Below are 27,206 nucleotides of genomic sequence, written 5' to 3'. Positions count from 1 at the left end.
TTTAATCTTGACGCCATCTGCCCGCAATTCCCCACCAACCTCCCAGTGGATATTACTAAAGGCTCAATCTTTAGTCCTTTCATCTGCTTTAAAAGCTCCCTCTACGCCCTGGCCGGTTTGGCTCAGCGGTTAGAGCGTCGGCCTGTGGTCCGGAGAGACCCGGGTTCAGTTCCCGCTAAGGGCACGTACTTCGGTTGCAGTTTGTCCCCGGCCCTGGTTGGTCGTGGGGGTGGCAGCCACTCGATGTGTCCCTTCACATCGATGTTTCTCTCTCTCTCCTTCCTCTCTCTCCCTCCCACTCTATCTGTACAAAAAATGGAAAATATCCTCGGGTGAGGATAAAAAAAAAGTTCCCTCTACAAGAATTCAACCCACATTTCTGGAATGCCAACTCCTACGTCCACATCCAGATCCAGATCCAGATCCAGATCCAGATCCACATCCAGATCCAGATGCAGAGTGTGGGCAATTACGTAATAGCAAGAGCACAGACACCAGGCTCTCAGCAGCAATCCTGGTTTGAATCCCAGCGCTGCTACTTGATATCCTGGTGACCCCAGGCTACTTCCTTCCTTCTCTATTCCTCAGGTATCTCACCCCTAAAGATAAATAAAACCCACAGCCCTTGCTTAGTGGTTAGAGCATTGGCCTACAGATCAAAGAGTCTCAGGTTTGATTCCGGTCAAGGGTATGTACCTCAACTGCAGTTTGTCCCTGGCCCTAGTCGGGGTCATATGGAAGGCAACTAGTTGGTGTGTCCCTCCCAGGTCGATCTTTCTCTCTCTCTCTCTCTCTCTCTCTCTCTCTCTCTCTCTCTCTCTCTATCCATCCTTCCCTCCCATTCTATCTGAAGATAAATGGAAAAAAATATCCTCAGGTGAGGTCTTAAAAATAATAATAAAAAAAATAAAACCCACTTACTAGGCTGTTATAAGTGATGTAAGAAAAGCACTCAGTACAATTTCTGGAACATAGAACGTATTCAACATTTTAATAATAATAGCAACAAGAACATATATTGGTTTTTGAGGATGCAAAGTCAAGTTTGAATGTTGGTCCTGACACTTACTGGCTGTCTTTCTCAACAGGTTTATCATCCTCTCTAAAAACCTTGGCCTCCTCATCTTAGAAATGAAGCTACGAACTGAAGGGTAACTACACAAACTAAAGAAGAGAATGCAGCATTTCTTCCCCGTGGCTGATCATCAGCAACTTCCAGAGTTCAAAAAAACCCAAAAGGCATTTCCTAGATTCACTAACTCAGTGGCATCTCCCACGTGCTGACAATAACCACCCCACTCACTCCAGTCGCTTTGAAGCCCTACCATACAAGACCGCAGTCCAGGCACTGGGCCCACAGAAGAGAACAATGCAGAAATGTTAAGGGCGGAATAGCCACTCAAGTACACAGGAGCAAGGCTGTGAGCGAAATGGAGAGTATGATGTGTTCTGACAGAAGGAAGCAAAGAGGAGACAAACCTGTAATAGAAAAACTGGGGTGACCTGGGCCATAATTATATTCTTCTATTTTCCATTTTTTGTTGATATTTACCCCTCCCCCAATTCCACAATCATACCTCCCACAAAACCCAGCCAAAGGGATAGGCATGATAGAAAATGATTTATCAGCATTGCCCAGGTTCCAATCCTTTCTAGAACATTGGTTTTTCCAGAATTTAGCTATCTTGATTCCAAAATGGCAAAATAACTAGTAAACGCATCATTTGGGTTTGATATAAATGGAACATAAGTTATATTAAAAAAAATTTTCTATAAATCCAGAAAATTTTTTGTTTAATGTAAGGATGTAATAAAAATCAACTGGATATCTTCTTAATCTCATTATGGGATGTATTTATGCAGTCTTTAATGACTCCCTGGTTACAATGGTTTGGTCCAAGGGAGGGGAAAGGGATCTAAGTTGGTCAAATTAGATATTTCCACAGATTTTTTAATCTAAAGAGTCTTCCTTTATCCTAGGGACTCAACTGCAATATTGTAAGCCTGGAATGATTTGGTTATGGCTCCTGCCATGCAGAAACAGCCAAAGGAAGTAGAAGAGAACAAGGCCATCATCTTTAAAGAAGCACACAGGGCAGGGACCAACACACACAAGAGGAAGCATGTGATCTCAGGATCCAGTCATCCCAGAGCCCAACTCTACTCTGCCTTTTTCAGCCAATTAAATACCCTCTCATGCTTAAGTGATAAGGTACATTAGTGTCTCTTGATCCTAACACAGAGCTGTTTTGCAGAGTGGGATAGTGGGGTGAATGAGAAAGGAAGGGGGAATCTTTGTGGAATAGTGAACACTAGAGTGGAGTCTTAAAGGAACAGAAGGAATAAGCCAGACATAGACAGTTTAAGAATATGTAAAACTAGCCCTGGCAGGTTTGGCTCAGTGGTTGGAGCGTCAGCCTGCGGACCAGAGAGTCCTGGGTTCGTTCCCACTAGGGGCACGTACCAAAAAATAAAAAACAAATAAAAAATATGTAAAACTGAAAAAAAAGTGCAAAACTGTACAATAACAAAAGGCATACAGAAGTTGTTGAATAAATCTGTTAAATAGAAATTATTTGTGTATACTGATTTGCAAGTCACTTTTGGGTAATGAAAGTCAATATCAAGATACACCTTAATTATGGTAAACTACAAAGGCGTAATCTCTCACAAATCAGGTAACAAAACACGGAGACCTAAAAAATAAACACTGAAGGAAATGCAAAAAGAAATGGGTAAAAACACAAAACAAAAATGACTTGAGTGCACTACTCTATCTTTCTTGGTGCACTCAATCCCTTCACAAAGCAAGCTTACAAAATTAGAACAATAAAGGGTCTAATCTAATGGTATAAAATCTATTAGATACAGAATAAATTCTACACCATTCACAGACATCTTTCAACTACCAACATAATATCTACAACAAATGACTATGTTAGGCCACAAAAAGAAACTCAAAACTCTCCAAAAAGTAGAAATAATATTGTCTACATTGTTTGACTACAATGCAATAAAATTAGAAATAAGAAACATTAAGAAACAAAGCCAACCGTTTAGAAATGTTTTAAACGGCCTCCTAAGGCCTCCTAAAGTCTCACGGTGCCTGGTGGTGCACTGCAGGAGCACTCACCAGCCTCTGCTGAGAGGAGATAAATACAGCTGCAAAACAACACACTGCTTCCACTTTAACAATGAAAAAAGGCCAAGTGATCTACAAAATCATAACTTTTCCTGAGTCTACCAGGGAGCTGAGTTTGCAAAGTAACCAAAGTATGACAAGCTCCTTCAAGAAGAGATGAAACACAGATACTATTATCTCTGAAAGGGCACAAAAAAAGAGGGGGCCACCATACAAATGGGCAAAAATAAATCAGTTAAAACTAACAAAATGTTAAAAGCCATGTGGGGCTGAGGGGTCACTTTGGAATAGCTTGGAGCCTCAGAAATAAGAAGAGTTCACAATCACTCAAAAGCTTCCCACAGGCCTCTGCAGGGTGCTCAGAAAGATTGGGGCATGGTCAGGCAGGACAGAAAGTGCCCCTTTGGTAGCACTGGTGTGCAGGAAGCAACTGGTTGCTGCTGGGGGACAGGCACCAAGCCCCTCCCTCTTCCCCATGTCCCTTCTTTCCTACCCTCTGGCTCCTAGGGCCATTAGTTGCCTGGGACAGAAAGTTGTTAATAAGTGTCTGTTGAATGAGTAAATATGTGAAAACGATTCTCTTAATAGCTGTAAGCATAATATACAATGAAAGCAGTTCAAAATTTGTTATAAATTGCAAAACTGATGTACAACTAGGTAACATATATATTAAAAACATTTGTGCCTTATTTCTAATAAGAGAAGTACAAGTTTAAGCATGTTTTCCCTCTATGATTTTATTTTTTTAAACTATCCTTTCTTCTTTCTTTCTCTTATAAGGTAGGGAGAGCACCTGATGGTTCAGAAGAGTCTTCACGAAAGGTTCAGTAAGACCTAGGAACAGATAAGGATGGCCAGTTGAAAAAATGTTAATATTGGCCCTGTGTTTATCTGCTCTCAGGGGGTTTTAGTTTCCCAACTCTGTATCATCTACCAATACTCTGAGTTGGACGAGAACCTCTAATTCGTCTTTGTGTAACTGCTCTAGCTCCCGAATACTGGCTCATTAGCAAACATATCTCTCTCGGTGCTCTCTTCTCTTGGAGATTAATCTAGGAGTTAAATGCCCCCCTGCTCATGTCTGTGATGTGAGTAATAAGAAGGTGGGTGTATAAAAGGAGCTTATACTATTCCAATGGCTGACTTTGTAAAATCACAATATAACTGATCTATAACATTATATTAGTTTTAGGTATACGACATAATGATTTGATATATGCATATATTGAAAAATAAATGATCACCACAGTGAGTCTAGTTAACATTCATCTCTATACATAGTTACAAAAATTTATTTTCTTGTGATGAGAACTTTCAAGATCTACTCTTTTAGCAGCTTTGAAATATACAATATAGTATTATTAACTATAGTTGTCATGCTGTACATTACAGCCCCATGATTTATTCATTTTATAACTGGAAGTTGGTACCTTTTGATCCCCTTTACCAGTTTCACCAGTCACCCACCCAACTTCCGGCAACCACCAATCTGTTCTTTGTATCTGTGAATCAATGAGCTTTTTCTGGTTTGGTTCTGTTTTTAAATTCCACATGTAAATAAGATCCTATGGTATTTGTTTTTCTCTGTCTCACTTATTTCACTTAGCATAATGCCCTCAAGATCCATCTATGTTGTCAGAAAGTTTTTTGATAAGATTTTGTTACAAAACCAATGTACAGTGTAGGGCAAAAGTAGGTTTACAGTTGTTCATAAGGAAAACAATTAATAAATAATAATACAAGAATAAACTGTGTTTCACGTACTCACAACTGTAAACCTACTTTTGTCCCACCCTGTATGCTCGCAACAGAGAAATACAGATTAAAAAAAAAAAAGAACATTTATATCACTCACCTAGAGACAACCATAGTTCATCTTTGCATACAAATAAATCAACACAGAGAATTTCAAATTTGTGTATGATACTTTATGCTCACAATCTAATTTTAAAAATATATTTATATTATGTATACTGCGCATTCATCCCCAATTTGGGAGATTCCAAAAGAATCCTTCCATGTTATCAGTTATATTTCTGCAATAGTTAATAATGGCTGCATAATATTTCATTACCCAGATATACCATAACTTCTTTTCAAAATCAGTTTTAGTAAACAATCCCTCACTGAAGGACACTATGATTACTTCTAATTTTTCAATGATTATGAAAGCAGATATAGGAGAGAATGGTCAAAAAGTCACTCAAAGTTTAAATCTTGGTAACTGAGAAAATGAATTCAAGATGAAACTCTTTGAATACTATACTTGATAGTCACCAGCGGAAGCAATCCGCATGGAGTCTGAAAGGCTTTATGCCTTAAAGAAAAAATGAAAGAAACACATTTATAAAGCTTCCTAAATTGTCCATCACAAATGACCAAGGTTTATAGCAGATGTGGTTTCTGGATTGATGATATGAATATATTCATTCATTTTACTTAAAAGAAAAACAGAAAAAAGTGTCTGTCATAAGATCAATAAGTCCAGAGTGAAAAACAGATTTCCTTAAACAAATTCAGGATGATAAAGAATTTCATAAAATAAAACCCAGAAATTTTTTTCTATAGTCTTTCAAAACACTGAAAATAACAACATGCAATTTTTGTTTCTGAGTTGAAGAAAACAGGGGCAAAAGTCATTAAAATAAAAAAATAAAGAAGATTTTTCTAAATATGGCACAAAACTGCAAACATGTAAAAATTTACTTCATATGACAGGCATATAACAACCCAACAGGCTGAAATAAATGAAAAAAACAGAAAAATACTTGCACCATGTGACAATTAAATAATATTTCTTAATATACAAAGAGTTATTACCAGCAAATGAAAAATCAAAATAACTCCCTAAGAGCTAAGTGGGCAGAAGACATGAAAAAGCAATTTGCAAAATATTTTAAATTAAAATGGCCAACAAACATATGAAATACGTTGAACCACAGAGAAATTAAAAAGATTGACAATCCTATCTTTGTGAGGGTGCCCATGTAAGGAAGACAATGGAATTTGGAAGGACAATTTGCAATATGTGTCAAAATATAAAGTATATACAACTTTTGAGTCTTAATCATACTTCTAGGAATTAACCCTAATAAAACAGTTATATACAGCATACAATTATATACTGCAGTACTGCTTATCATATAAGATAAAGAAAATAAACCCACTGTCTATGAGTGAAGCATTGGTGAAATAAATTATGGTATATAGGTACCTACAACATTAAAAATATCAACAGCAGATCTACATTTGTTGGTGTTGAAAGCTATCCATGAGACTGTAAGGTTTTCAAAATAACGTTAGAGCATAGAGTATATGGTGCGATCTTATTAATGTCAAATAGTTACATAGAAATGTCTGAAAGGATGGTCACCAAAATGTTATCAGTGAATTCTAGTGATTTTCACATACAGCAGGATAACTGTCTGGATTTCAAATATAATAATAAACATGTGTCATGTTTATAAAAATAAGAGACTCATAAGTTATTATAACAGATTGTTTTATTCCCAAACAAGATGGATTTTATCTGTATCTAGTTTGGCTATCAAGGCCAGCTGGCCAGTTAATGTTTGCTCTGTTTTATTGTTACTTTGATAAATATAGTACAACAAAGCCTCTAGTCTTAGTCCTGGGTTCCTGGCAGAGACTTCAGAAACCCTTGGAATTTCCTGAGTGACCGTGTCTTTGATATGCTAATGAGGTCACACCTAGTGGGCCCCTCCATAGCTTGGACTTTCAGCCATTGAACTCCAGGGAATAAAGGGAGAGTTGAAAATGATGTGGCCAGTGTTCCAATTAATGACGTCTGTGTATGAAGTCCCAGTAAAAACTGGACACCAATGGTCAGTCGAGCTGCTTGGTGGCGAACAGCTCTACGTGCTGGGACAGAGTGCCCTGACATCACAGGTAGAAGGCATGGAAGCTCTGTATTCTTTCCTGGATCTCACTCTACGTATACTCTTAGTGATAAAACTGTGGACACCTTTCTGAGTTCTGTGTCACTAATGAATTATTACACCTGAGGGGAATCATAGGAAGCTCCCAACTTGCAGCCAGTTGGTCAGAGCTGTGTGTTGGCCTGGAGGACACACACTGACTTATTGGCTAATGTCTGAAGTAGGGGTGGTCTTGTGGAGAACTCTGTCCTTAACCTGTGAGGTCTGCACCAACTCCAGGTAGTCAGTGTCAGGATTATGTTGCAGTGTGGTGTCAGATCAGCTGAGTTGACAAAAACAGTAACCATCCTAAGTAATGATATAATACTATTTTCTATAACTGATACACTTGAGAGTAGATATGTCATAATCCGGTAAATGGCCAAAAGCTTTGTTGATTAGGTTTTGTGATTTTTATACACAAACAATAAAATGCAAGAAATGTTTATCCTTCTTGGGTACCCAAATGCCTCCTTATCTGTGCCACCCATTCATTCCTCCTATACACTACGTACCTCTGTTACAGCACTCATTCTGTGTGCTACAACTGTCTATGCCTCTCTCTCCCATGCCAAACTGAAATCCAGAACAGGAACACACACGCTGTTCACATTCTGTGTTCTCAGAGCCAGCCACCGTGCTTGGTCTTGAGCATGGTTTTGAGGCCAGAAACCTCAGTGTCTGTATTCCTGTCTGTATGAGTGACAGCTTGATCTTGCTGGGCCAAGAGCACAGCAAATGCCCCACAAGTTTGGTGAATGAATGACTGAGTCAACGGAATAGCTCTGTACATAAAAATCACTTCCGTGAAGAAACGTGTTTGAGGGGTACTTTGGTTTGAAATTCACAGCCATTTTGGATTCTTCTCTCTATTCAACTATGTACTGTGTCTGGCAGATCAGAGAAATAAGTAACCCCTGAAGGGAAATAGTAAATAAAAAGAAGAATTCTTTTAAACACAATAAGAAAAAAAGAGGATGGTGTCAAATATTCTTTTTCTCTTTTCTTACATGTAATCTCTTATTATGATAGACCATTAGAAACCTAGTTTGAAGGACTAACTTTTCTCCCTTGTCAGAATGCTATTATCTTTCTTATAACAACTTATCCACTCACCTTTTAATCTAGCATCGCCCCCAAAGGCACCGCAGCCCCAGTTTCCCGTGGCCACTGCAGACAGATTCTCTGAAGGAACCCCAGGGCGGAGAAACCCACAGTATGCCTGCAGGACGAGAGAAACATAAAAGCACATGAGTTGCTGACTAGCTGTGCTGGGAGCAGTGTCCATTATCAAGCTTATGTGATCTCTCTCTCTTTTTCCTCCGTAGGGGCATAAATAGAGAGGAAAACAGAAAAGTGTGGAATTATACAAGAAAGAGAGTAAGAAATGATTAATTCCAATATTTATTTGCTTTGATGCTGGGAAAATCAAAGCCCTTAAACCAATAAGCGTCTCAGTTTCTTTTTTCAATTCAAAGATATATAAATGAAAATATCAGAGATATTTCAAGAACTGACAGTATTACAATTGCAGACTACCAAAAACTAACTAAAGAAAGGAAAGACATTTAAGACACTGCTTTATTTGAATGCTTTTGCTCAACCTTTTTTCATTAAGGTAAAGGGTTATTACTGTTATATTTCCTTAGCACTCTCTCTAAATTATCAGGACTAGACTAACAACTGTGAATAGCTTTTAAATGTGCTTCCTGTCACTAAAATGTTTAACAGTGAACAAGCAACTGTATTATAAAAGGGATTCCTACACCTGGCTACAAAATAACCTCAAGATCCATTCCAACTCCTAGACTCTCTAGTTTCACAGCTGTTTGAAACTAGAACATTTTAAAATATTCCTCAGTATCCTGAGAAAAGAACAGTATGTCCTGAGGATGCTGGTTAAGTATTAATTACGTGAACAGTTCATTTTGCATATGAGAAGACTGCAGTTCAAGGTCCCAGAGTTTCTGATCTACATTTTTTGCTGTCAGCCTAGTTGATCTTCCTGCCTCCTAAGGGCTCTGTTTTCTAAAACTATCAGACTATATTAAGAGGTTGAATATAAGAGCAAAGCAAATCTCCCTGGGTTCTCTCAAGTACAAAACAAAGCCAAAAAATAGCTTATGCATAATTGTAAATAAAATAAAAATGATTCGTGACAAATATTTCCAGAGAAAAACTAAGGATAAAGATGCCCCACGGCCCTGGCTGGTTTGGCTCAGCGGTTAGAGTGTCAACCTGTGGTCCACGGAGGCCTGGGTTCGGTTCCCGCTAAGGGCACATACCTCGGTTGCAGTTTGTCCCCGGCCCTGGTTGGGTCATGCAGGTGGCAGCCACTCGATGTGTCCCTTTCACGTTGATGTTTCTCTCTCTCCCTCTTGCTCTATCTGAATAAAAAAGTGGAAAAATGTCCTCAGGTGAGGATAAAAAAAAAAAAAGATGCCCCATGAAATTCATGCATAGAAATATAGTAAATTGCTCTGTGAAGTTCCCACAAAGGTATAAAAATGTATTTTACCCACTGTCTGAGTGGATTAACAAGGCTATTCCTCCCACCCCTTCCTAGGCTGTAAATCCTGACAGATATTAACGATAAGTTGCTACCAGACCATTATTTAATGATGTGATACAGAGCTTACACCAGAACTCACAAATGACCTGCATAACCAGATATATGGAGCTTCTGGAAGTCTCTTTCAGGTAAAAAAAAAAAAAAAAAAAAAATTATCAAAAAGCTGAATTTTTGGAGCAGGTTCTTGAAAGATACAGTCTCTCTGCCTTCATGCCAATAAGAAGGGAACACACTCTCCGTCAGAATAGACAGGACTGGGTTCGGGTCTCCCCTGACAGGCAGAGATGAAGAGGGAGACCTCTTAGCTCCCTAGTCCATGTCATCTGTTTTGTGCTGTCTGATGGTTTTATCTCCTCCCCACCACTGTCTACATATCTGGACTAACTTTTCTTTAATGAATGAAAACAGCTTAGTGCAACTAAAGCCTAGCAACAGAGAATCTGAAATATTAGATTATTAGAAGCAAAATCTAATGTAAAGTATTACCCAATTTTACAAAAAAAAAAATCTATCTTAAAAAATGGCCATAACTAAACCAAACTATAACACTGAAATTAACCTGCATTTGGTGTTTTTATCAATAAAATCAAATAAAACATTTAAAAGATAATCAGAAGTTAAATGATATAAAACAATTACATAGTAATTAGGTATAAAGAATAACTGTTTATAATAACTGAATACAAAATGCTTTTATTCTGGTAAAGCCAAGCATTTCCACGGTCACAGAGAGGAGAGGGATCCCTCAGGTGCTAGAAACCAGGGCAGGGACACTAATCAGGGTATCCTTTCCTTTTACAGGAGTAACTGAGCTACTTAAAAAGAAACAAAGATCAGATAAGGATAGAGACCTTAGAAGAGTTGCCAGTTCTCACTTCATGGGGAAGGGTACTGGGAGTTCTCAAGAGCTCCACTCTGGCAGAGCCAGAGCACTTGCGATTAATCAGAGCAGTAAAAGAAAGCCAGCTTAAACTTGAGTCACAGCCTGACATGACACTGACCAATGACAGAGCTACTTATTTTTTACTAATAAACAACACTAAACAAGGGGAAAAGGCAGCGTCCCTACCTCAGAACAGTTAAGTAGAAGATACCAATGAACACTGCTATTTGATGGGAAGGGAAGATAAAAGGGAAGATAAAGGTAAATTTAGAGTCCTGAAGGTTTCAAAAAGCTTTAAGAGGCGCCCTGGCCGGTTTGGCTCCACGAGCGTCGGCCCACAGACCAGAGAGTCCCGGGTTCAGCTCCTGCTAATGGCACGTACCTCAGTTGCAGTTTGTCCCTGGCCCCGATTGGGGTCATGTGGGTGGCAGCCACTTGATGTGTCTCTCTCACATCGATGTTTCTCTTGCTCTCTTCCTCCCTCTCTCCCTCTGGCTCTATCTGAGGATGAATGCAAAAATGTCCTCGGGTGAGGATAAAAAAAAAAAAGAAGAAAGAAAGAAGAGGCAGGAGGAAAATACTGGTATCTAGAATAAAAACTAGAGCCCAACCAGGAAGCAGTTAGAAAGCTAGGAAGGAAACTAAGAAAATAGTTATTAAAAACCTATACCCCAGAAATAGAGGGTACTCGGGAATAGTCCGTCACAAGCATCCACGTAGGGACATGCATGAGCACACACAAACTTAAGTAAAAACTCAGTCGTCAACGTTAATTTTAGCAGGCTCAAGTTGATATAATTAAACTATGCTTGTCACTATACTACAAATACATTACATTGTGTGCTAGATTAATAATTTAACAAATATTATTCCTAAAGAGTTCCTTATTCATAGGAAGTCAATCTACCATAATTGTTTAACTTAAATTAATACATAGTTAGTACTGATAATGATTTTCCAAGGTTTTAGAATATTGTTATTTCTTAAAAACAAACTTAACATAAAAAGACCCTTAAGAATCTTGGGAACATAGTCAGTAATATTGTGTTAACTTTGCACAGTGATAGATGATTACTAAAATTAGTAGGGTGATCACACTACAAATTATAAAAATGTCAAATCACTATATTATACACCTGAAAGTAATATAACTAATATAACATTGCATACCAACTATACTTAAAATAAATAAATAAATAAATAATATTTTTAAAAGAATCTTTTGGAAGAGAATAAAATAATATTAATTAAGAGTCTTAAACTATCCTTAGATTCAGTATTAACAATTTTGTAAATTTCTTTTGTTACTTTATTAAATAGCAACTGTATAATAGGAAAAAACCTGGGACCACCTAATTGTTCAAAAACAGTAAAGTCACAGTGTATCAATCCCACCAATTTTATGGCCATTAAATATATTATTATGAAGATTATTAGAAACTAGGAAAAATATTTGTACTATATGGTTATATTAAATAGGTAAAATACAAAATTATAGGTAATTTTTAACACATTTATATGAAACCAAATATTCATGTGAAAGACCTACACAAATGAAAACAACTATTTGGATGACTTTTTTTCTTTAAAATAATTGTAATATTAGCACATTGATTTTGCTTTTTAAAATGCAGCACAAGCCTTGGCTGGTTTGGCTCAGTGGTTTCAGCATTGATCCTCTGACCAAAGGGTCATGGGTTCGATTCTCAGTTAAGGGCACATACCTGGGTTGCAGGTTCGATCCATGACCCTGGTCAGGGTCGTGCAGGAGGCAACCAATTGATGTGTCTCTCTCACATAGATGGTTTGTTCTCTCTCTCTCTCTCTCTCTCTCTCTCTCTCTCTCTACCTCCCTCCCTCCCTTCCACTCTACAAAAATCAGTGGAAAAATATCCACAGGTGAGGATTAACAAAAAGAAAATTAAAAATGCAATATAAAATGAAAAAATTATGCAGATCTTAGTTTACTTCCTCATGTGTGAAATTGAAGATTAGATTAGGTATCTCTTTTGGTTATTCTGATTATATACTGAGACACTAAAAATGGTACATTTTGGACTAATATTCCTGAAAAGGAAAGTAACACATATTTCAAGAACATATTATAAATAATCAGATGTTGAACTTCTTAGGCATATCAGCAGCAAGTTATTGATTGGTTTTGTTAATCAAGCTCTGGTTTAATAACAAGCCCCTTCCAAATTTGGTGATGAGTAATAAAAAAAAAAAAAATCAATAAATAAATCAATTTTAAAAAAAGGTAAATGGTAGTGATTTCCTGCTGGGGTGATCTCTTCACTTTGTTAAATTTCTGACCCAGAAGCCTCCACAAAACATATTCGTTACTTAATCCCACCTGATAAGTCTAACCATGGCTAAATGCAACTTTCACAGATGATTTCTTTCTTCCCTTGCTGAGCTATTTGCCACTTTTGTAAGCAGAAGTCATAAATCTTCCCAATCGCAAAGATAATTCTCCTCTAGAATGTCACCCAGCTGATCTCTCAGAGGATTAAACACTGCCTCACAATATCAGTTAGATAAAAGGAGACCGACTCTTCCTTTTAAAAAATGACTCTAAGGGCAAAGGGTGGGCAGAAGCAGGGTCGAGGGGGGTCAATGGGGCAAAAAAAAGGGGGGGGGAACATCTATAATACTTTCTACAATAAAGATAAATTAAAAACAAAAACAAAGAAAACCCTACTCTACTTGCAGGTCAATCCAATAGAACAGGTGGACCCTAGATGAAGCAGACTGTTTCCAGACATAATAAAGCACTTTGTGGAATTGCCCTTTCAATTATTTTCTGGTGAGCAATGGCTAAAGTAGCAGATAGGCCCCTAGAGTTCAAACACCCACACTGAATTCTGATGGTGAAAACTGGTCTTACGCTTATTACTTCATTTAGAAAAATGGAGTTATTCTTTTCATGCCTACTTTCTCTCTGGTATGCAAAAAAAGTAGAATTGTATAAGTCATCTCTAACATGATTAATGTTGACTTCTGCTTTAAACTTAAGTTGACAAAACACAGTGAGATGTAAAACATTTCATATTCTCTCCAAGTTGCACTGTCAGTTTTTAGAAAACTCCCTGTTGCTTGTACTGAAAGTTATAATTAACTTTATTTTAATAGGTACATGTAACTCATAAATGATGAAATGCTTCAATTTAGGAAACCCAAAGTTATTTGGATTAGTTTTCAAATTAAGTTATCTTTAGCAGTGATATTTAACAAAACCACTTACTGCTTTCCTACTTTCCAATGAAAGAATTACAAAACTATTTCTTAGCTGAAACAGCAAACGTTATGAACACAGTAGTGAATAAAAAACCATATATTTATCAAATGGGTTCCATATGCCAGGCCTTGAATTAAGTGCTTTCTCAGTGTTAGCCCATGTGTTGATGGGCTACTTTATACCTGTGGGTATTTCCTAGTCTCGTGGGAATTTAATAAAATTAAATTTTCATGGGGAGGGAGAGGAAACCACATTTTCTTTAAAAAGTATATCAAAGAGAAAAGGATACTGAGAAAAACATCCAACTGGAAGTTTGCTCACAGTACAGGACTAGGATTAAAGGAGATGTAAGCATGGCACACATGCTTGTAGAAGATCAAGTGTTAACCAAATGCAGGAAATATTCTTAATGATTTAAGATTGAAGCAGGTAAAAAGTCTGGAAAGACAGATATAGTAATTTTTATGTGAGAGGAATTAGATTTTTTAAAAGTAATTTGAATATAAAAATTTATTTTCTCAGTTGCCCTACCCACATTTCAAATGCTCACTAGCCACAATTCCATCATCACAGAAACTTATATTGGACTTTAGGCCTTAGATTCTTTAGTTGCAAATCAGTTCATGACTAGTGACAAAATCAATCCAAGGTCAGAGAAAGACCACTACAAAGCATTAGACAGAACAGTCTCTGTTAAACAGGGCCATACCTATGTGGTGTTTCCACTAGCTGAAGCAGAAATACCCTCTGACACCTGGGATACTGTGGAGTCCTTAGAAGGGTACTTGCCTCAACAATGGTGTCAAACCAGCCCTGGTCTAAAGGATTTACCTAACAAAGCAAGCCTCAGAAGGATTACATTGTTTCCAAGTCACTGATTTCTAAAACAAAGTTCAAAATTAAAGAAAAAAATAAAAAACTCCAGCAAATAATGCAAAATTTACAGCATTTGGCATCCAATCTCAAGTTATCAGGTATACAAAGATGTAGAGAATACAGTGGGTATTGTGAACAACCAGTCACTAGAAATAGGCCTAAAAATGATGCAGATTATAGAATTAGTAGACAAGGACATTGTAACAGTTATAATTATTTCATATGTTCAAAAACTACATGAAAGATTGAGACACAGGCCCTGGTTGATGTGGCTCAGTTGGCTGAAGAGCTGTCCTGTACACCAAAGGGTTTGATTCCCAGTCAGGGCACATACCCAGGTTGCAGATTTAATTTCTGTTTGGAGGCGCATGTGGGAGGCAACCAATGTTCTCTCTCTCTCTCTCTCTCTCTCTCTCTCTCTCTCTCTTTCTCTCTAAAAATCAATAAAAATATATCCTTGGGTATGGATTTAAAAATTAGAGACATGGTAGATATAAAAATGACTCAAATCAAACTTCTAAAGGTGAAAATTACAATTTCTGAAGTGATAATATAATAGACAGGATTAACAGTAGATAGGCACTGCAGAAGAAAAAAATTAATGAACTTGAAGACATAGCAATAGAAACATCCAAAATAAAGCATAAGAAAAAAATCATAAACGTGAATATACTGTGCTAAATGAATGATGAATGATCAGTGGGACAACATTAGGCAGTCTAAGAATACGTGTAATTGGAGTCTCAGGAATGTAGGGGTGGGGACAGGAAAATATTTGAAGAAGTAATAACAGCATGTTTTCTAAATTTAATGAAAACTATAAACTCAAAGATCCAAAAAGCGCATTTAAGATTTGCTCTCTTCATCATTGATTTTAAGCAATTTGATTATGATAGCTTTGGTGGAGCTCTTTATGAATTCTTTGAGCTGCTTAGATTCATAAGAACCCAAAACAGAAAAATATGAGAGCTACACCAAGGCACAACATTTTATTTTTAAAAAACATTATGTATTTTATTCATTTTTTAAGATTAAATTAAAATATATTTTCAGTTGTAGTTGACATTCAATATTGCATTCCTTTCAGGTGTATAGCATGGTGGTTAGACATTTCCGTAACTTACAAAGTGATTCCCCCAGGAAGTCTTGCACCCACCTGACACCATATATAGTTATTACAATGTTATTGACTATATTCCCTAAGCTGTACTTTACATCCCTGTGACTGTTTTGTAAATGCCAACTTTTACTTCTTAATATCTTCACTTTCAAGGCATATCTTAATCAAGTTGCTTAAAACTAGTGAAAGGATAGTCTTCAAAGCAGACGACAACACACACACACACACACACACACACACACACACAATATACAGAGGTGTTACAGGCTGAATTGGTATCCTAAAATCTGTATGTTGAAGCTAAACCCCAGTACCTCAGAAAGGCCTTTAAAGAGTAATTAAGAGGAGGCCTTTAGGGAGGACCCTAACCCATCTGACTGTGTCCTCACAGGACGAGGGAATCTGGAAACACAAAGGGATCCCAGGGGATGCACACACAGAGGATAGACCATATGAAGACAAAGCGAGGAGGCTGCCACCAGCAAGCCAAGGAGAGAGGCCTCAGGAGAAACCGAACACAAGGACCCTTTGATGTTGGACATCTAGCCTCCAGAACTGTGAAAAAATAAATAACATTTAAGCTATAGATAGATAGATAGATAGATAGATAGATAGATTAGACAGACAGACAGACAGACAGACAGACAGTAATTTGAAGGAAGGGGAACCTGGCTTTACTGCCTATTGTGTGACCTGGGGCAAGTTAGTCAACTTCCTGAGGCTCAGTTCATTAGACATAGCTTTTTTAATGCTAAATGTCTAGCATATAGTTAGCAATCACTTAATGTTAATGATTACTTTTACTACTGTTACTTGTATAATTTTTTAAAAGTTGCTACATGCATTTGGCTGAATCCTTTTTTTTTTTTTTTATCCTCACCCGAGGACATTTTTTCATTTTTTGTTCAGACAGAGTGGGAGGGAGAGAGAGGAAGAGAGAGAGAAACATCGACGTGAAAGGGACACATCGAGTGGTTGCCACCCGCACGACCCAACCAGGGCCAGGGACAAACTGCAACCGAGGTACATGCCCTTAGCGGGAACCGAACCCGGATCTCTCTGGACCACAGGCCGACGCTCTAACCGCTGAGCCCAACCAGCCAGGGCTTGGCTGAATCTTTTATGAACTATAAATTAGGCTTAATTGCATACTGACATTAGTAATGGCAGGCTGGAAACAAATAGTGAACTGCATTACTATACATTAGAAACCAATTCATCTGCTGCATGTAGTTTCATCTGTTTCACACTTCAGTCGACACTTGGAATTACTGGGCTTTATTTAGCATTTGAAGAATATTTAGGAAATATCTATAAATTTGTAACATTTTGAATGCTTTGAGATAATGCATTTTTATCTAGAAAGTTTACCTTTAAAAACTATAGTAGTAATATGTAAGAAGTTTAATTAATTACTAACTCATTTAACAAATATTTTTGAGAACTTCCTGTAAGCAAGGCAGTGACCTAGGCATTGACTGACTTGAATGAAATAAAACTTCTTCGTTTGGTTATTTAAAGACTTTTGTTTTCTATGAAGTGTATCTCATGAGTTCTCTATATTCTTTTTTTTTTTTATTGATTTTAGAGAGAGGGGAAGAGAGTGAGAGATAGAAACACTGATGAGAGAAAAACATCAATCAACTGCCTCCTACACACCCCCTACTGGGGACTGAGCCTGGAACCTGGGCATGTGCCCTGACAGGGAATCCAACCGGCGACATTCAAATAACTGAGCCACACACACTGGCTGGGCATAAAGTCTCTATATCCTACAAATAAATGTTTTTCAGTGTTGGTAACACAACTAATAACCTATTCACATATACCAAAGCTTCACATTTTTTAAATTTCTAGTGTCTCTGGGGATGGGTAAACTGAAGGTCAGTGCTATATAAGTAAATTCAGACAACATCAGTTGGCCATGGGGAATTAAAGAGAGATGTATGCTCATGGTTATCTTTTAAAAACCATGGTTATCATATTTGTTGCCCAGCCAGAGTGGCTCAGTTGGTTGAGCGTTGTCTCATGCACTAAAAGGTTACTGGTTTGATTCCTGGTCAGGGCACATCCTGGGTTGCAGGTTTGACCCCTGGTGGGACGTGCATGGAGGGCAGTCGATCAATGTATCTGTTGTACATCGATATTTCTTTCTCTCTCTCCCTCCCTGTCTTCCTCCCTCTCCCCCTCTCTCTCTTTAAGCATATCCTCGAGTAAGAATTGAAAAAATATTGTATTGTTGATAATTTCTAAAAGTGAATTATCTAGCTCCTTCAGAAAGTATTTGTGAGAATATAAACTTTATCTATTAAAAAAAGAACATTTAGCCCTGGCCGGTTTGGCTCAGCGGTTAGAGCATCAGCCCGCGGACCAGAGAGGCCCAGGTTCGGTTCCTGCTAAGGGCACATACCTCAGTTGCAGTTTGTTCCCAGCCCCAGTTGGGGTTGTGTGGGTGGCAGCCACTCGATGTGTCTCTCTCATGTCCATGTTTCTCTCTCTTTCTCTCTCCCTCTCTCCCTCCCGCTCTATCTGAAGATGAATGCAAAAATGTCCTCCGGTGAGGATTAAAAAAAAAAACAAAAACATTTAAATTTGTGTTAATTAATATATGATTATGCTTCAATACACTTCCTTTTCATATATATCTTTCCAAACTACCTACTGCTTATAAAAGACATCCTTCGGGCAAATTTCTGACTTTCAGAGTCAGGTAAGAGAAAAATACCTTGTTGATATAACAAAGAATAGTTTTTCTGGATAGTGACATTAATTTTTTTAAACAATAAACAAATAATATCTATTATACAAGTTCAACTTTGGAAAACAGTGCATTTACTCTTCAAACTTCTTATGAGATTCCTTTGCAAATATTAAAACATTAAAACAACCTAATAAATTATATGTAAGAAAATTATGTGCAACAATAAATTCTCAAGTAGATTAGGCTATAAGATAATAAATGTAATTATTACATTTATAATAGCTACTAAGTTGTTAGTATAGTAAAAGCCTTTTGAGATTATTTGGTTGTTTATTTTACTGATACTATGAAAGGCAAGGCAGTTCAGCTGGGATAAGCAGACCACTACAGTGAGAGACCATGTCTGTGGGGAGACCCAGGAAGAAGGTGTGAAGATGACACACTGAATGCCAGATACGCCAATCTAAGGGTACCCCAACGCCTTGCAATGATACACCCAGTCTGTTGTCATTATCAGAAGTCTGTGTAGGGACTGGCACATCTGTAACCATGTAAAACCACAAGCCTCATTATCTTAATAAACAATCTCATAACTAAATCCTACTCATAAGAGTTAAACCATGGTTTTCAGAATTGGGTCAGTGTTCTTAGCTGTGACAATAATTTGAGGAACTAAAGAAAAAGCCACTGTTTTGGTAAGACCCAAAATCTAGAGAACATTATCTACTGTATAATAATATATTTATTGTGGTTAACAGTGGCGAAAATTTGAACTAAAAACAGGAATGGCTCATTTTTATACTTCTGTAATACAATTAAAAAGAAAATAATTATAGTAGACAGCACTAAGCATCACAGAAAATCATAGATTCCATAATAAATACATCTAATTACTAAATCAGTAAATAATTCACAGGAATTTTACCTACAATAGAATAATTTTAACTTGACTTTTATGGTTTACCTGTTTTAATCCTGACAGTACCTTGCAGAGAAAAACGTCATTGGGTAGGTCTAAAAAAATTTTCAGGGCTCATTCACTTCTATAGAGTTTTACAATGATAATGTTCCAAAACAGCTAAAAGTACCTGATGAGATAAATGCACGTGTGGGGCTTAAAGTCTATCTGGCATCAGTAATCAAACAATTACGAAATGGAAAGTACATTTTGTACAAGCTGACAGATCCATTAAATCAGTAGAGCTGTGGGCAGACACACTGACACTGCAAGAATTACCAGAAAGCATTAATTTCAGCATTAATAAAATGAGAGTAAATAGATGACAGCTGCCAGATGAACTAAGAAATAAGGTTGCTGGCCTTGTTAAGCTCACGTCTGATTTTCTCCGGCACAAACTGGTCGAGGTAGCGCCTGAACTGAAGGGCATCGATGGCGACAATTTCAGTGCTGCGCCGCTGCCAGCCGTCCCTGGGGCAGGACAGAGGAAGAAAAGATGAGGGACGGGCAAAGGACTCACAAAGTAAAACCCTCACAGGTTTCTGAGACTTTGGCAGGGTTAAAATATTAAAAACAAACTACGGCACAGTTTTCAGAAAAACAGGAAGGAAGAAAACACCACTTTATTTTAGACTCCAAGATATACACATTGTGGACTACCAGGCATTACACAGCAAAATGAAAAATTATGAAAAGACAGCAAATATGACATATTATAAATGGGTACATCATTTACAGTGAGTCTCAGAGGTTAAAGGATTTGAGGGAAAACAAAAGAAACTTAGGTCTTTGTTTTTCTCTAATACTAAAGACATGGCATTTGTATTTCGACAAGAGCTCATTCCTCCTTTGTTTTGAAAGACCTGATCTAGGTCACTGGGGATGTAACATCATCATATATCATCCAAGAAATAATCCCAAGAAGTCAAGTGTTACAAAAAATGTGTAACGATTCGGTACAACATTCTACCTACTGTGCTCAATTGCTGACTGTGAAATTATTTTTAAAAAGAAAAAGAAAGCAAAGCAGACAATAACACATTGCAGACAATAAAACAGACAAAATAACACACTGCCTTTGGAAATACGAAGGAATGGGTGAGATAATGATTTTGGAAACATGAAACTCCAAATATTTCTTCCCTTACAAACTTGCATATATTGATATGCCAAGCAACTTTCCACAGTGAAGAACAGCAATAAAAACTTTCATATCAGTCTGTAAATAATTATAATAAACCCAACATCCACATGGGTAACTACTGCAACCATATATTTTAACCAAAACAAAGTGAAAGAGACCAGGGGCTGGACTGAGCTATTACAAAGAATAAATTTGTATGGCTGCATGGGCAATAGCTGATCCAGCCACAATGGCTCCTTTTTTTTTTTTTTTTTTGCTTAACCCCTTCACCTTTTTCATTCAGTCCCACAATGCTCCCTCCCTCTGACAGCTGTCAGTCTGTTCCCTAACTATAAGTCTATTTCTATTTTGTTGGTTTATTTTGTTCATTAGATTCTACATGTAAGTGAAGTCACATGGAATTTGTAATTCTCTGACTGGATTATTTTACATAGCACAATGCTCTCCAGGTCTGTCCATGCTGTTGCAAAGGGTAAGATTTCCTTCTTTTTTAATGGCCCAGTAGTATTCCATTGTGTAAATGTACCACAGTTTGCTTATCCACTCATCTACTGGTTGGACCCTTGGGCTACTTCCAAATCTTAGCTACTATAAATAATGCTGCAATGAACATAGGGGTGCAAATATTCTTTTTTTTTATCCTCACCTGAGGACATTTTTCCATTTTTTGTTCAGGTAGAGTGGGAGGGAGAGAGAGGAACAGAGAGAGAGAGAGAAACATCGATGTGAAAGGAACACATCGAGTGGCTGCCACCCGCACAATCGACCAGGGCCGGGGACAAACTGCAGCCGAGGTACGCGCCCTTAGCGGAAACCGAACCCGGGTCTCTCAGGACCGCAGGCCGACGCTCTAACCTCTGAGCCAAACCGGCCAGGGCCACATATTCTTTCAATTAGTGTTTTGGGCTTATTAGGATATATTCCCAGCAGTGGAATATCTGGGTCATAAGGCAGTTCCATTTGTAATTTCTTGAGGAAACTCCATACTGCTTTCCAACAACAGTGCCCAAGGGTTCCCTTTTCTCCACATCCTTGCCAACACTTGTTTGTTGATTTACTGATGATACCCATTCTGACAGGTATGAGGTGATACCTCATTGTGGTTTTAAAATCTTTTTTTTTTTTTTTTTGGTACGTGCCCCTAGCAGGAACCAAACGCGGGACTCTCTGGTCCACAGGCCGACGCTCCAACCGCTGAGCCAAACCGGCCAGTGCTCGTTGTGGTTTTAATTTGCATTTCTCTGATGATAGTGAGCTGAGCATCTTTTCATGTCTATTGGCCATCTGTATGTCCTCTTTGGAGAACTGTCTATTCTGGTCACTTGCCCATTTTTTTTTTTTTTCATCCTCACCCGAGGACATTTTTCCATTTTTTGTTCAGATAGAGTGGGCGGGAGAGAGAGGAAGAGAGAGAGAAACATCGACATGAAAGGGACACATGGAGTGGTTGCCACCTGCACAATCAACCAGGGCCGGGGACAAACTGCAACCGAAGTACGCGCCCTTAGTGGAAATCAAACCCAGGTCTCTCTGGACCGCAGGCTGATGCTCTAATCGCTGAGCCAAACTGGCCAGGGCAGCCATTTTTGAATTGGGTTGTTTGTTTTTGTTGTTGAGTTGTACGGTTCTTTAAAAATTTTGGATATTAACCCCTTACCAGATGTATCACTGGGGAATATGTTCTCCCATTCAGTAGGTTTTCTTTTCATTTTGATGGTTTCCTTTACTGTGCAAAACTTTTTAGTTTGGTCCCATTTGTTTATTTTTCTTTTTGTTTCCTTGCACAAGGAGATATATCAGAAATATTGCTGTAACAAATGTCCAAGATTTTACTCCCTATGTTTTCTTCTAGGAGTTTTATGGTTTTCAGTCTAACATTTAAGTCTTTAATTCATTTGAGTTTAATTCTTGTGTATGGTGTAAGGTGGTCTAGTTTCATTTTTTTGTATATATCTGCCCAATTTTTCCAACACCATTTATCGAACAGACTATCTTTACCCCAATGTATGTTTTTGCCTTTCTTGTCAAATAGTGACCATAAAGAAAGACATGGGTTTATTTCTGAGCTCTCTATTCTGTTCCATTGACCAAATGTCTATTTCATGACAATACTATGCTGTTTTGATTACTATGGCCTTGTAGTTTAGTTTAGCATTAATAGTGTGATTCCTCCAACTTTGTTCTTCTTTCTCAAGATTGTTGTGTCTATTTGGAATCTTTTATGGTTCCATATAAGTTTTTGGAATATTTGTTCTAGTTCTATGAAATATACTACTGTTATCTTCATAAGAATTACATTGTATCTATATTGCGTTGGGTAGTATAGACATTTTAATTATGTTAATTCTCCCTCTCCATTAACACAGTATATGCTTCCATTTATATGTATCTTCACCAGTATCTTTTGTCAGTGTCTTATAATTTTCCAAGTACAGGTCTCTTATAGCCTTGGCTAAATTTATTGTTAGGTAATTTACTTTCCTTGATGCAATTGTAAATAGGTCTGTTTTCTTAGTTTCCCTTTCTCATAGTCCATTAGTGGTGTATAAAATGCAACTAATTTCTGGACATTTATTTTGTATCCTACTTTACTGAATTCATTTGTCAGTTCTAGTCATTTTTTTTTAGTGGAATCTTTAGCTTTCTCTATACAGTATCATGTCATCTGAAAATAATGGCAGTTATTTTTATTCCTTTCCAATTTGGATGCCTTTTATTTCTTCTTGTCTGACTGCTGCATCTAGGACTTTTAGTACTATGTTGAATAAAAATCGTGAAAGCGGACAACCCTGTCTTGTTCCCGATCTTAAGGAAACACTTGTAGTCGTTTGCCCATTGAGCATGATGCTGGCTGTGGGCTGGTCATACGGCCTTTATTATGCTGAGGAATGTTCCCTCTAGTCCCACTTTGCTGAGTTTTTATCATAAATGGGTGCTGGATTTTATCAAATGCTTTTTCTGCATCCATTGATATGATCATGTGGTTTTTATTCATTTTGTTTATGTATATTGTACCATCTTTGCATCCCTGGAATAAATCCCAGTTGGTCATGGTGTATGACCTTTTTAATATATTGCTGGATCTGGTCTATCCTAGAAAATGTTCCATGTGCATTTAGAAAGAATGTATAATCGGCTGCTTTGGGGTGAAATGCTCTCAATATATCAATTAAATCTCTCTCACTCTCTTCCTTTATGTCCATCAAGATTTACTTTACATATTTAGGTAATCCTATATCGGTACATAAATGTTTACAAGGTTATATCCTCTTGTTGGATTCCTCCCCTTGTCATTATGTAGTGTCCTCCTTTGTGTGTTATTATAACCTTTGGTTGAGGTCTATTTTGTCAGATATAAGTATTGCTACCCCAGCTTTTTTTCCATTTCCATGAAATATCTTTTTCCATCCCAATACTTTTAGTTTGTGTGTATCTTTAGGTAGGTATCTTGTAGACAGCATATATATGGGTCTTATCCATTCAGCTACCAATCTCTTTTGATTGGAACATTTAAGCCCACCCTGGCTCTTTTTCATTAGAACACACACACACACACACACACACACACACACACACGCTTTCAGGTTCCAGTTCCATAAAAAGTCACCTCTATTAAACCAATTTAGTGGGGAACAAGAACATGTAAAAATATATTTCAATAAAAAATAGAAGATAGCAGCAGCAAAGTTCATTGTAATTTCTGCTGTCAATATTTTGTAGCAGTAGGAAAATTGTCTGAATACAGGTTTCTTCACCTATGTAATCTCCCAGAAAACTTAAGGATAACTACTTAATGCTGTTTAAGGGCTTTAAGCTATAACTATTGCCTATTCTAAATAAGTCTGGCCTTGGGAGTTAATCTCCACTGAATGCTTATAATTGGCAACTAAGATGTAGGCACTGTAGAGAGCTTTGCCCTTCCTGTTCTTGATTTAGACTTTTTGGCTTTTATTTTTCTTTTTATCTCTTTGGTATATGGTAATACTGTTTTAACTACTAATGAACCTATAATACTGAGTTTTAAAAGAAAGTTAAATTTCTGAATAAGAGTAGACGGGAGACAGAATGTACAAGGCCATATTCCTTAGCTTCTGGCCACACGATACTGAAGTCAGAAATGAACTCACCGTTCACTCTCATCTTCGTGGCTCCGGGCCCAGCGGTATGTTTCAGCATAGCCTGTGTATTCACTGTACTGTTCAGTACCTGAAAAAAAAGAATCTGCCAATATTATTTTTCAGAAATATTTTCTTAAAGGCTGTAACTTCTAACAAAAACAACAATAAAAAAACCCACTGGTCTTGCCCTGGCCGGTTTGGCTCAGCGGTTGGAGCGTCCACCTGCAGTCCGGAGAGACCCAGGTTCAGTTCCCGCTAGGGACACGTACCTCGGTTGCAGTTTGTCCCTGGCCCTGGTTGGTCGTGCGGGTGGCAGCCACTCGATGTGTCCCTTTCACATTCGATGCCCACCCCCCCTCTTCCTCTCTCTCCCTCCCACTCTATCTGTACAAAAAATGGAAAAATGTCCTCGGGTGAGGATAAAAAAAACCAAAAACAAAAAACCCCACTAGTCTTAATGATTTGTTATTATTTTCCATAAATAAAAAGATGCCTCCAAAAGCCACTACAATGTTTATAAGTGAGACTAAATGTCTCAATCAACACAAAAAAACAAAACATGCTTTCAAATTCACTTCCACCTTTTATGAGGAGTGCATAAAGACTGTGTTTTATATAAGTCTGTTGTTTTCCATGTCAGTATATTTAGTTTGTATTGTTGAGAAAAGAAATTTTACATAAAGACATTCCCTGCTAAAACAAGTGTCATTAAAATTAAATCTAGGCCCTGGCTGGTTTGGATCAGGGGTTAGAGTGTCAGCCCACTGACCGAAGTATCACGGGTTCGATTCCTGGTCAAGGGCGTGTACCTGCGCTGAGTTCGTCCCATGGCCCTGGTTGAGACATGTGAGGAAGGCTACCAGTAGATACGTCTCTCTCACATTGATGTTCCCCTCTCTCTACCCACCTCCATACCTCCCTTCAAGTCTCTCCAAAAAAATCAATGGAAAAAACATCCTCAGGTAAGGATTAACAAAAAAATAAAAGTAAAAAATTAAATCTAGGATTTGCCTATTAACAAACAAGATATTTCAAAAAAATCTTTGTAAAACTAGGATATTATGGCATGAGAAGAAAGGGAGGGTAAAGAAAGGTATACTTAATATTCATCTGATGAGGATATGCACCAAGTTTGCTATATAAAGATAGATTTCTAATTCATCATACCTGAACATATCAGGAGGGATGTTGTCAAACTGCTCCACTATTTAACTAAATAAATTCATTCAAATTCCTATGGTCAACTAAATAATCACTTGACTTTTCAAGAATTAAAAAAAAAAAAAAAAAAAAAAAGGTAAAAATGAAAAGCTGAAAACCCTGAGCAAGATAATACTTAGGCATATAACAAAGAAAAATAAACAGGAAGAAACAAGACAACATTAATAACCAAGATTAATAATTCTTAGTACAATTGCCCTAACTTTGCCAGTAAATAAAATACAAGCAGCCATGGCTGGTTTGGCTCAGTGGTAGTGTGTTGGCCCATGGACCGATGAGTTGCGGGTTTGATTCTCGTCGAGGGCATGTACCTCGGTTGCGGTTCGTCCTCAGTCCTTGTCGGGGTTGTGCAGGAGGTAACCAGTTGATGTGTCCCTCTCACGTTGATGTTTCTCTCTCTCTCTCACTTTCTCTCCCTCCCACTCTAGCTGAAGATACACAGAAAATATATCCTCAGGTGAGGATTAAAAAATAAATAAATAGAATACCAGCAGACTGACTCTTTTAAACAGCTGAACTACTATTTGTTAACAAATCACTACTCATATAATAAAGGTCCAATACTGAAATATTTATGACAAAGACTTACTATTCAGGGGAAAATGACTCTAGAATATGTGGTGTATGAGGAAATATACATTTATAAAAATAGAGAACATATTGCCTGGCAGGTGTGGCTCAATAGATTGAGCATTATCCCATGGACAGAGAGGTCCCAGTTCCATTCCTGATCAGGGCACATGCCCAAGCTCCGGGCTTGATCCCCAGTAGGGGACATGTAGGAGGCAGCTGGTCGATGTTTCTCTCTCACATTGATGTTTCTATCTCTCTCCCTTCCTCTCTCTCTCTAAAGTATCAACATGAACATTTTTTTTTTAAATAGAGAACATATTTAATAAAAATAAAAAGAACAAAAATCAAATCAGGACATGCTAATTATGAACTGTCAGTTCTTTATACAAAACCAAATTAATTCACTTTTGGGACTGGGTTAATGTCTTACATGTTTACTTAACAACTCTGAAGCTTTTATACACAAAGAATAATAAATGCAGTCATCAAGATTAGAAATGGTCTCTACATTTAACTATAGAGAGAGAACAGAGGAATATACTAAATACGACCATAAAAATGTAATCAGTAAAATTCAGACCAGAGAAAATAGGACCTACAGTATGGGTTGCTTATAAAAAGAAGGGTAAGGACAGAAAAAGAAGGAGAACCTATAAACTAAAAAACAAACAAACATGAAAACTCTGTAAGAAAGTGGTCACAGTTATATTAATTTTTGA

At 37.5% G+C, this 27,206-nt stretch overlaps 1 protein-coding gene across 4 annotated transcripts in view; it reads right to left on the bottom strand.

The window, feature by feature from the left end:
• PARG (poly(ADP-ribose) glycohydrolase) overlaps positions 1–27,206 on the bottom strand; it is a 166,880-nt gene that overhangs the window by 13,063 nt on the left and 126,611 nt on the right. For 3 of the 4 annotated variants that reach the window (XR_004959961.1, XM_036264636.1, XM_036264637.1), the window contains exons 14-16: positions 24,703–24,781; positions 19,794–19,902; positions 8,197–8,302 (exon numbers count right to left, since the gene is read on the bottom strand). Coding sequence is in view for 3 of the 4 variants with exons in the window: in XM_036264636.1 (XP_036120529.1) it covers positions 8,197–8,302; positions 19,794–19,902; positions 24,703–24,781 (294 nt within the window). In the remaining variant the exon portion in view is untranslated. The remainder of the gene's footprint in view (positions 1–8,196; positions 8,303–19,793; positions 19,903–24,702; positions 24,782–27,206) is intronic. The other variant, XM_036264638.1, reaches the window with a different exon arrangement.

Source organism: Molossus molossus, unplaced genomic scaffold, assembly GCF_014108415.1.
Source record: "Molossus molossus isolate mMolMol1 unplaced genomic scaffold, mMolMol1.p scaffold_m16_p_17, whole genome shotgun sequence".
NCBI classification, from domain to species: domain Eukaryota; kingdom Metazoa; phylum Chordata; class Mammalia; order Chiroptera; family Molossidae; genus Molossus; species Molossus molossus.
The sequence above is the reverse complement of the archived record's forward strand: the minus strand, read 5'-3'. Positions and strand labels throughout refer to the sequence as shown.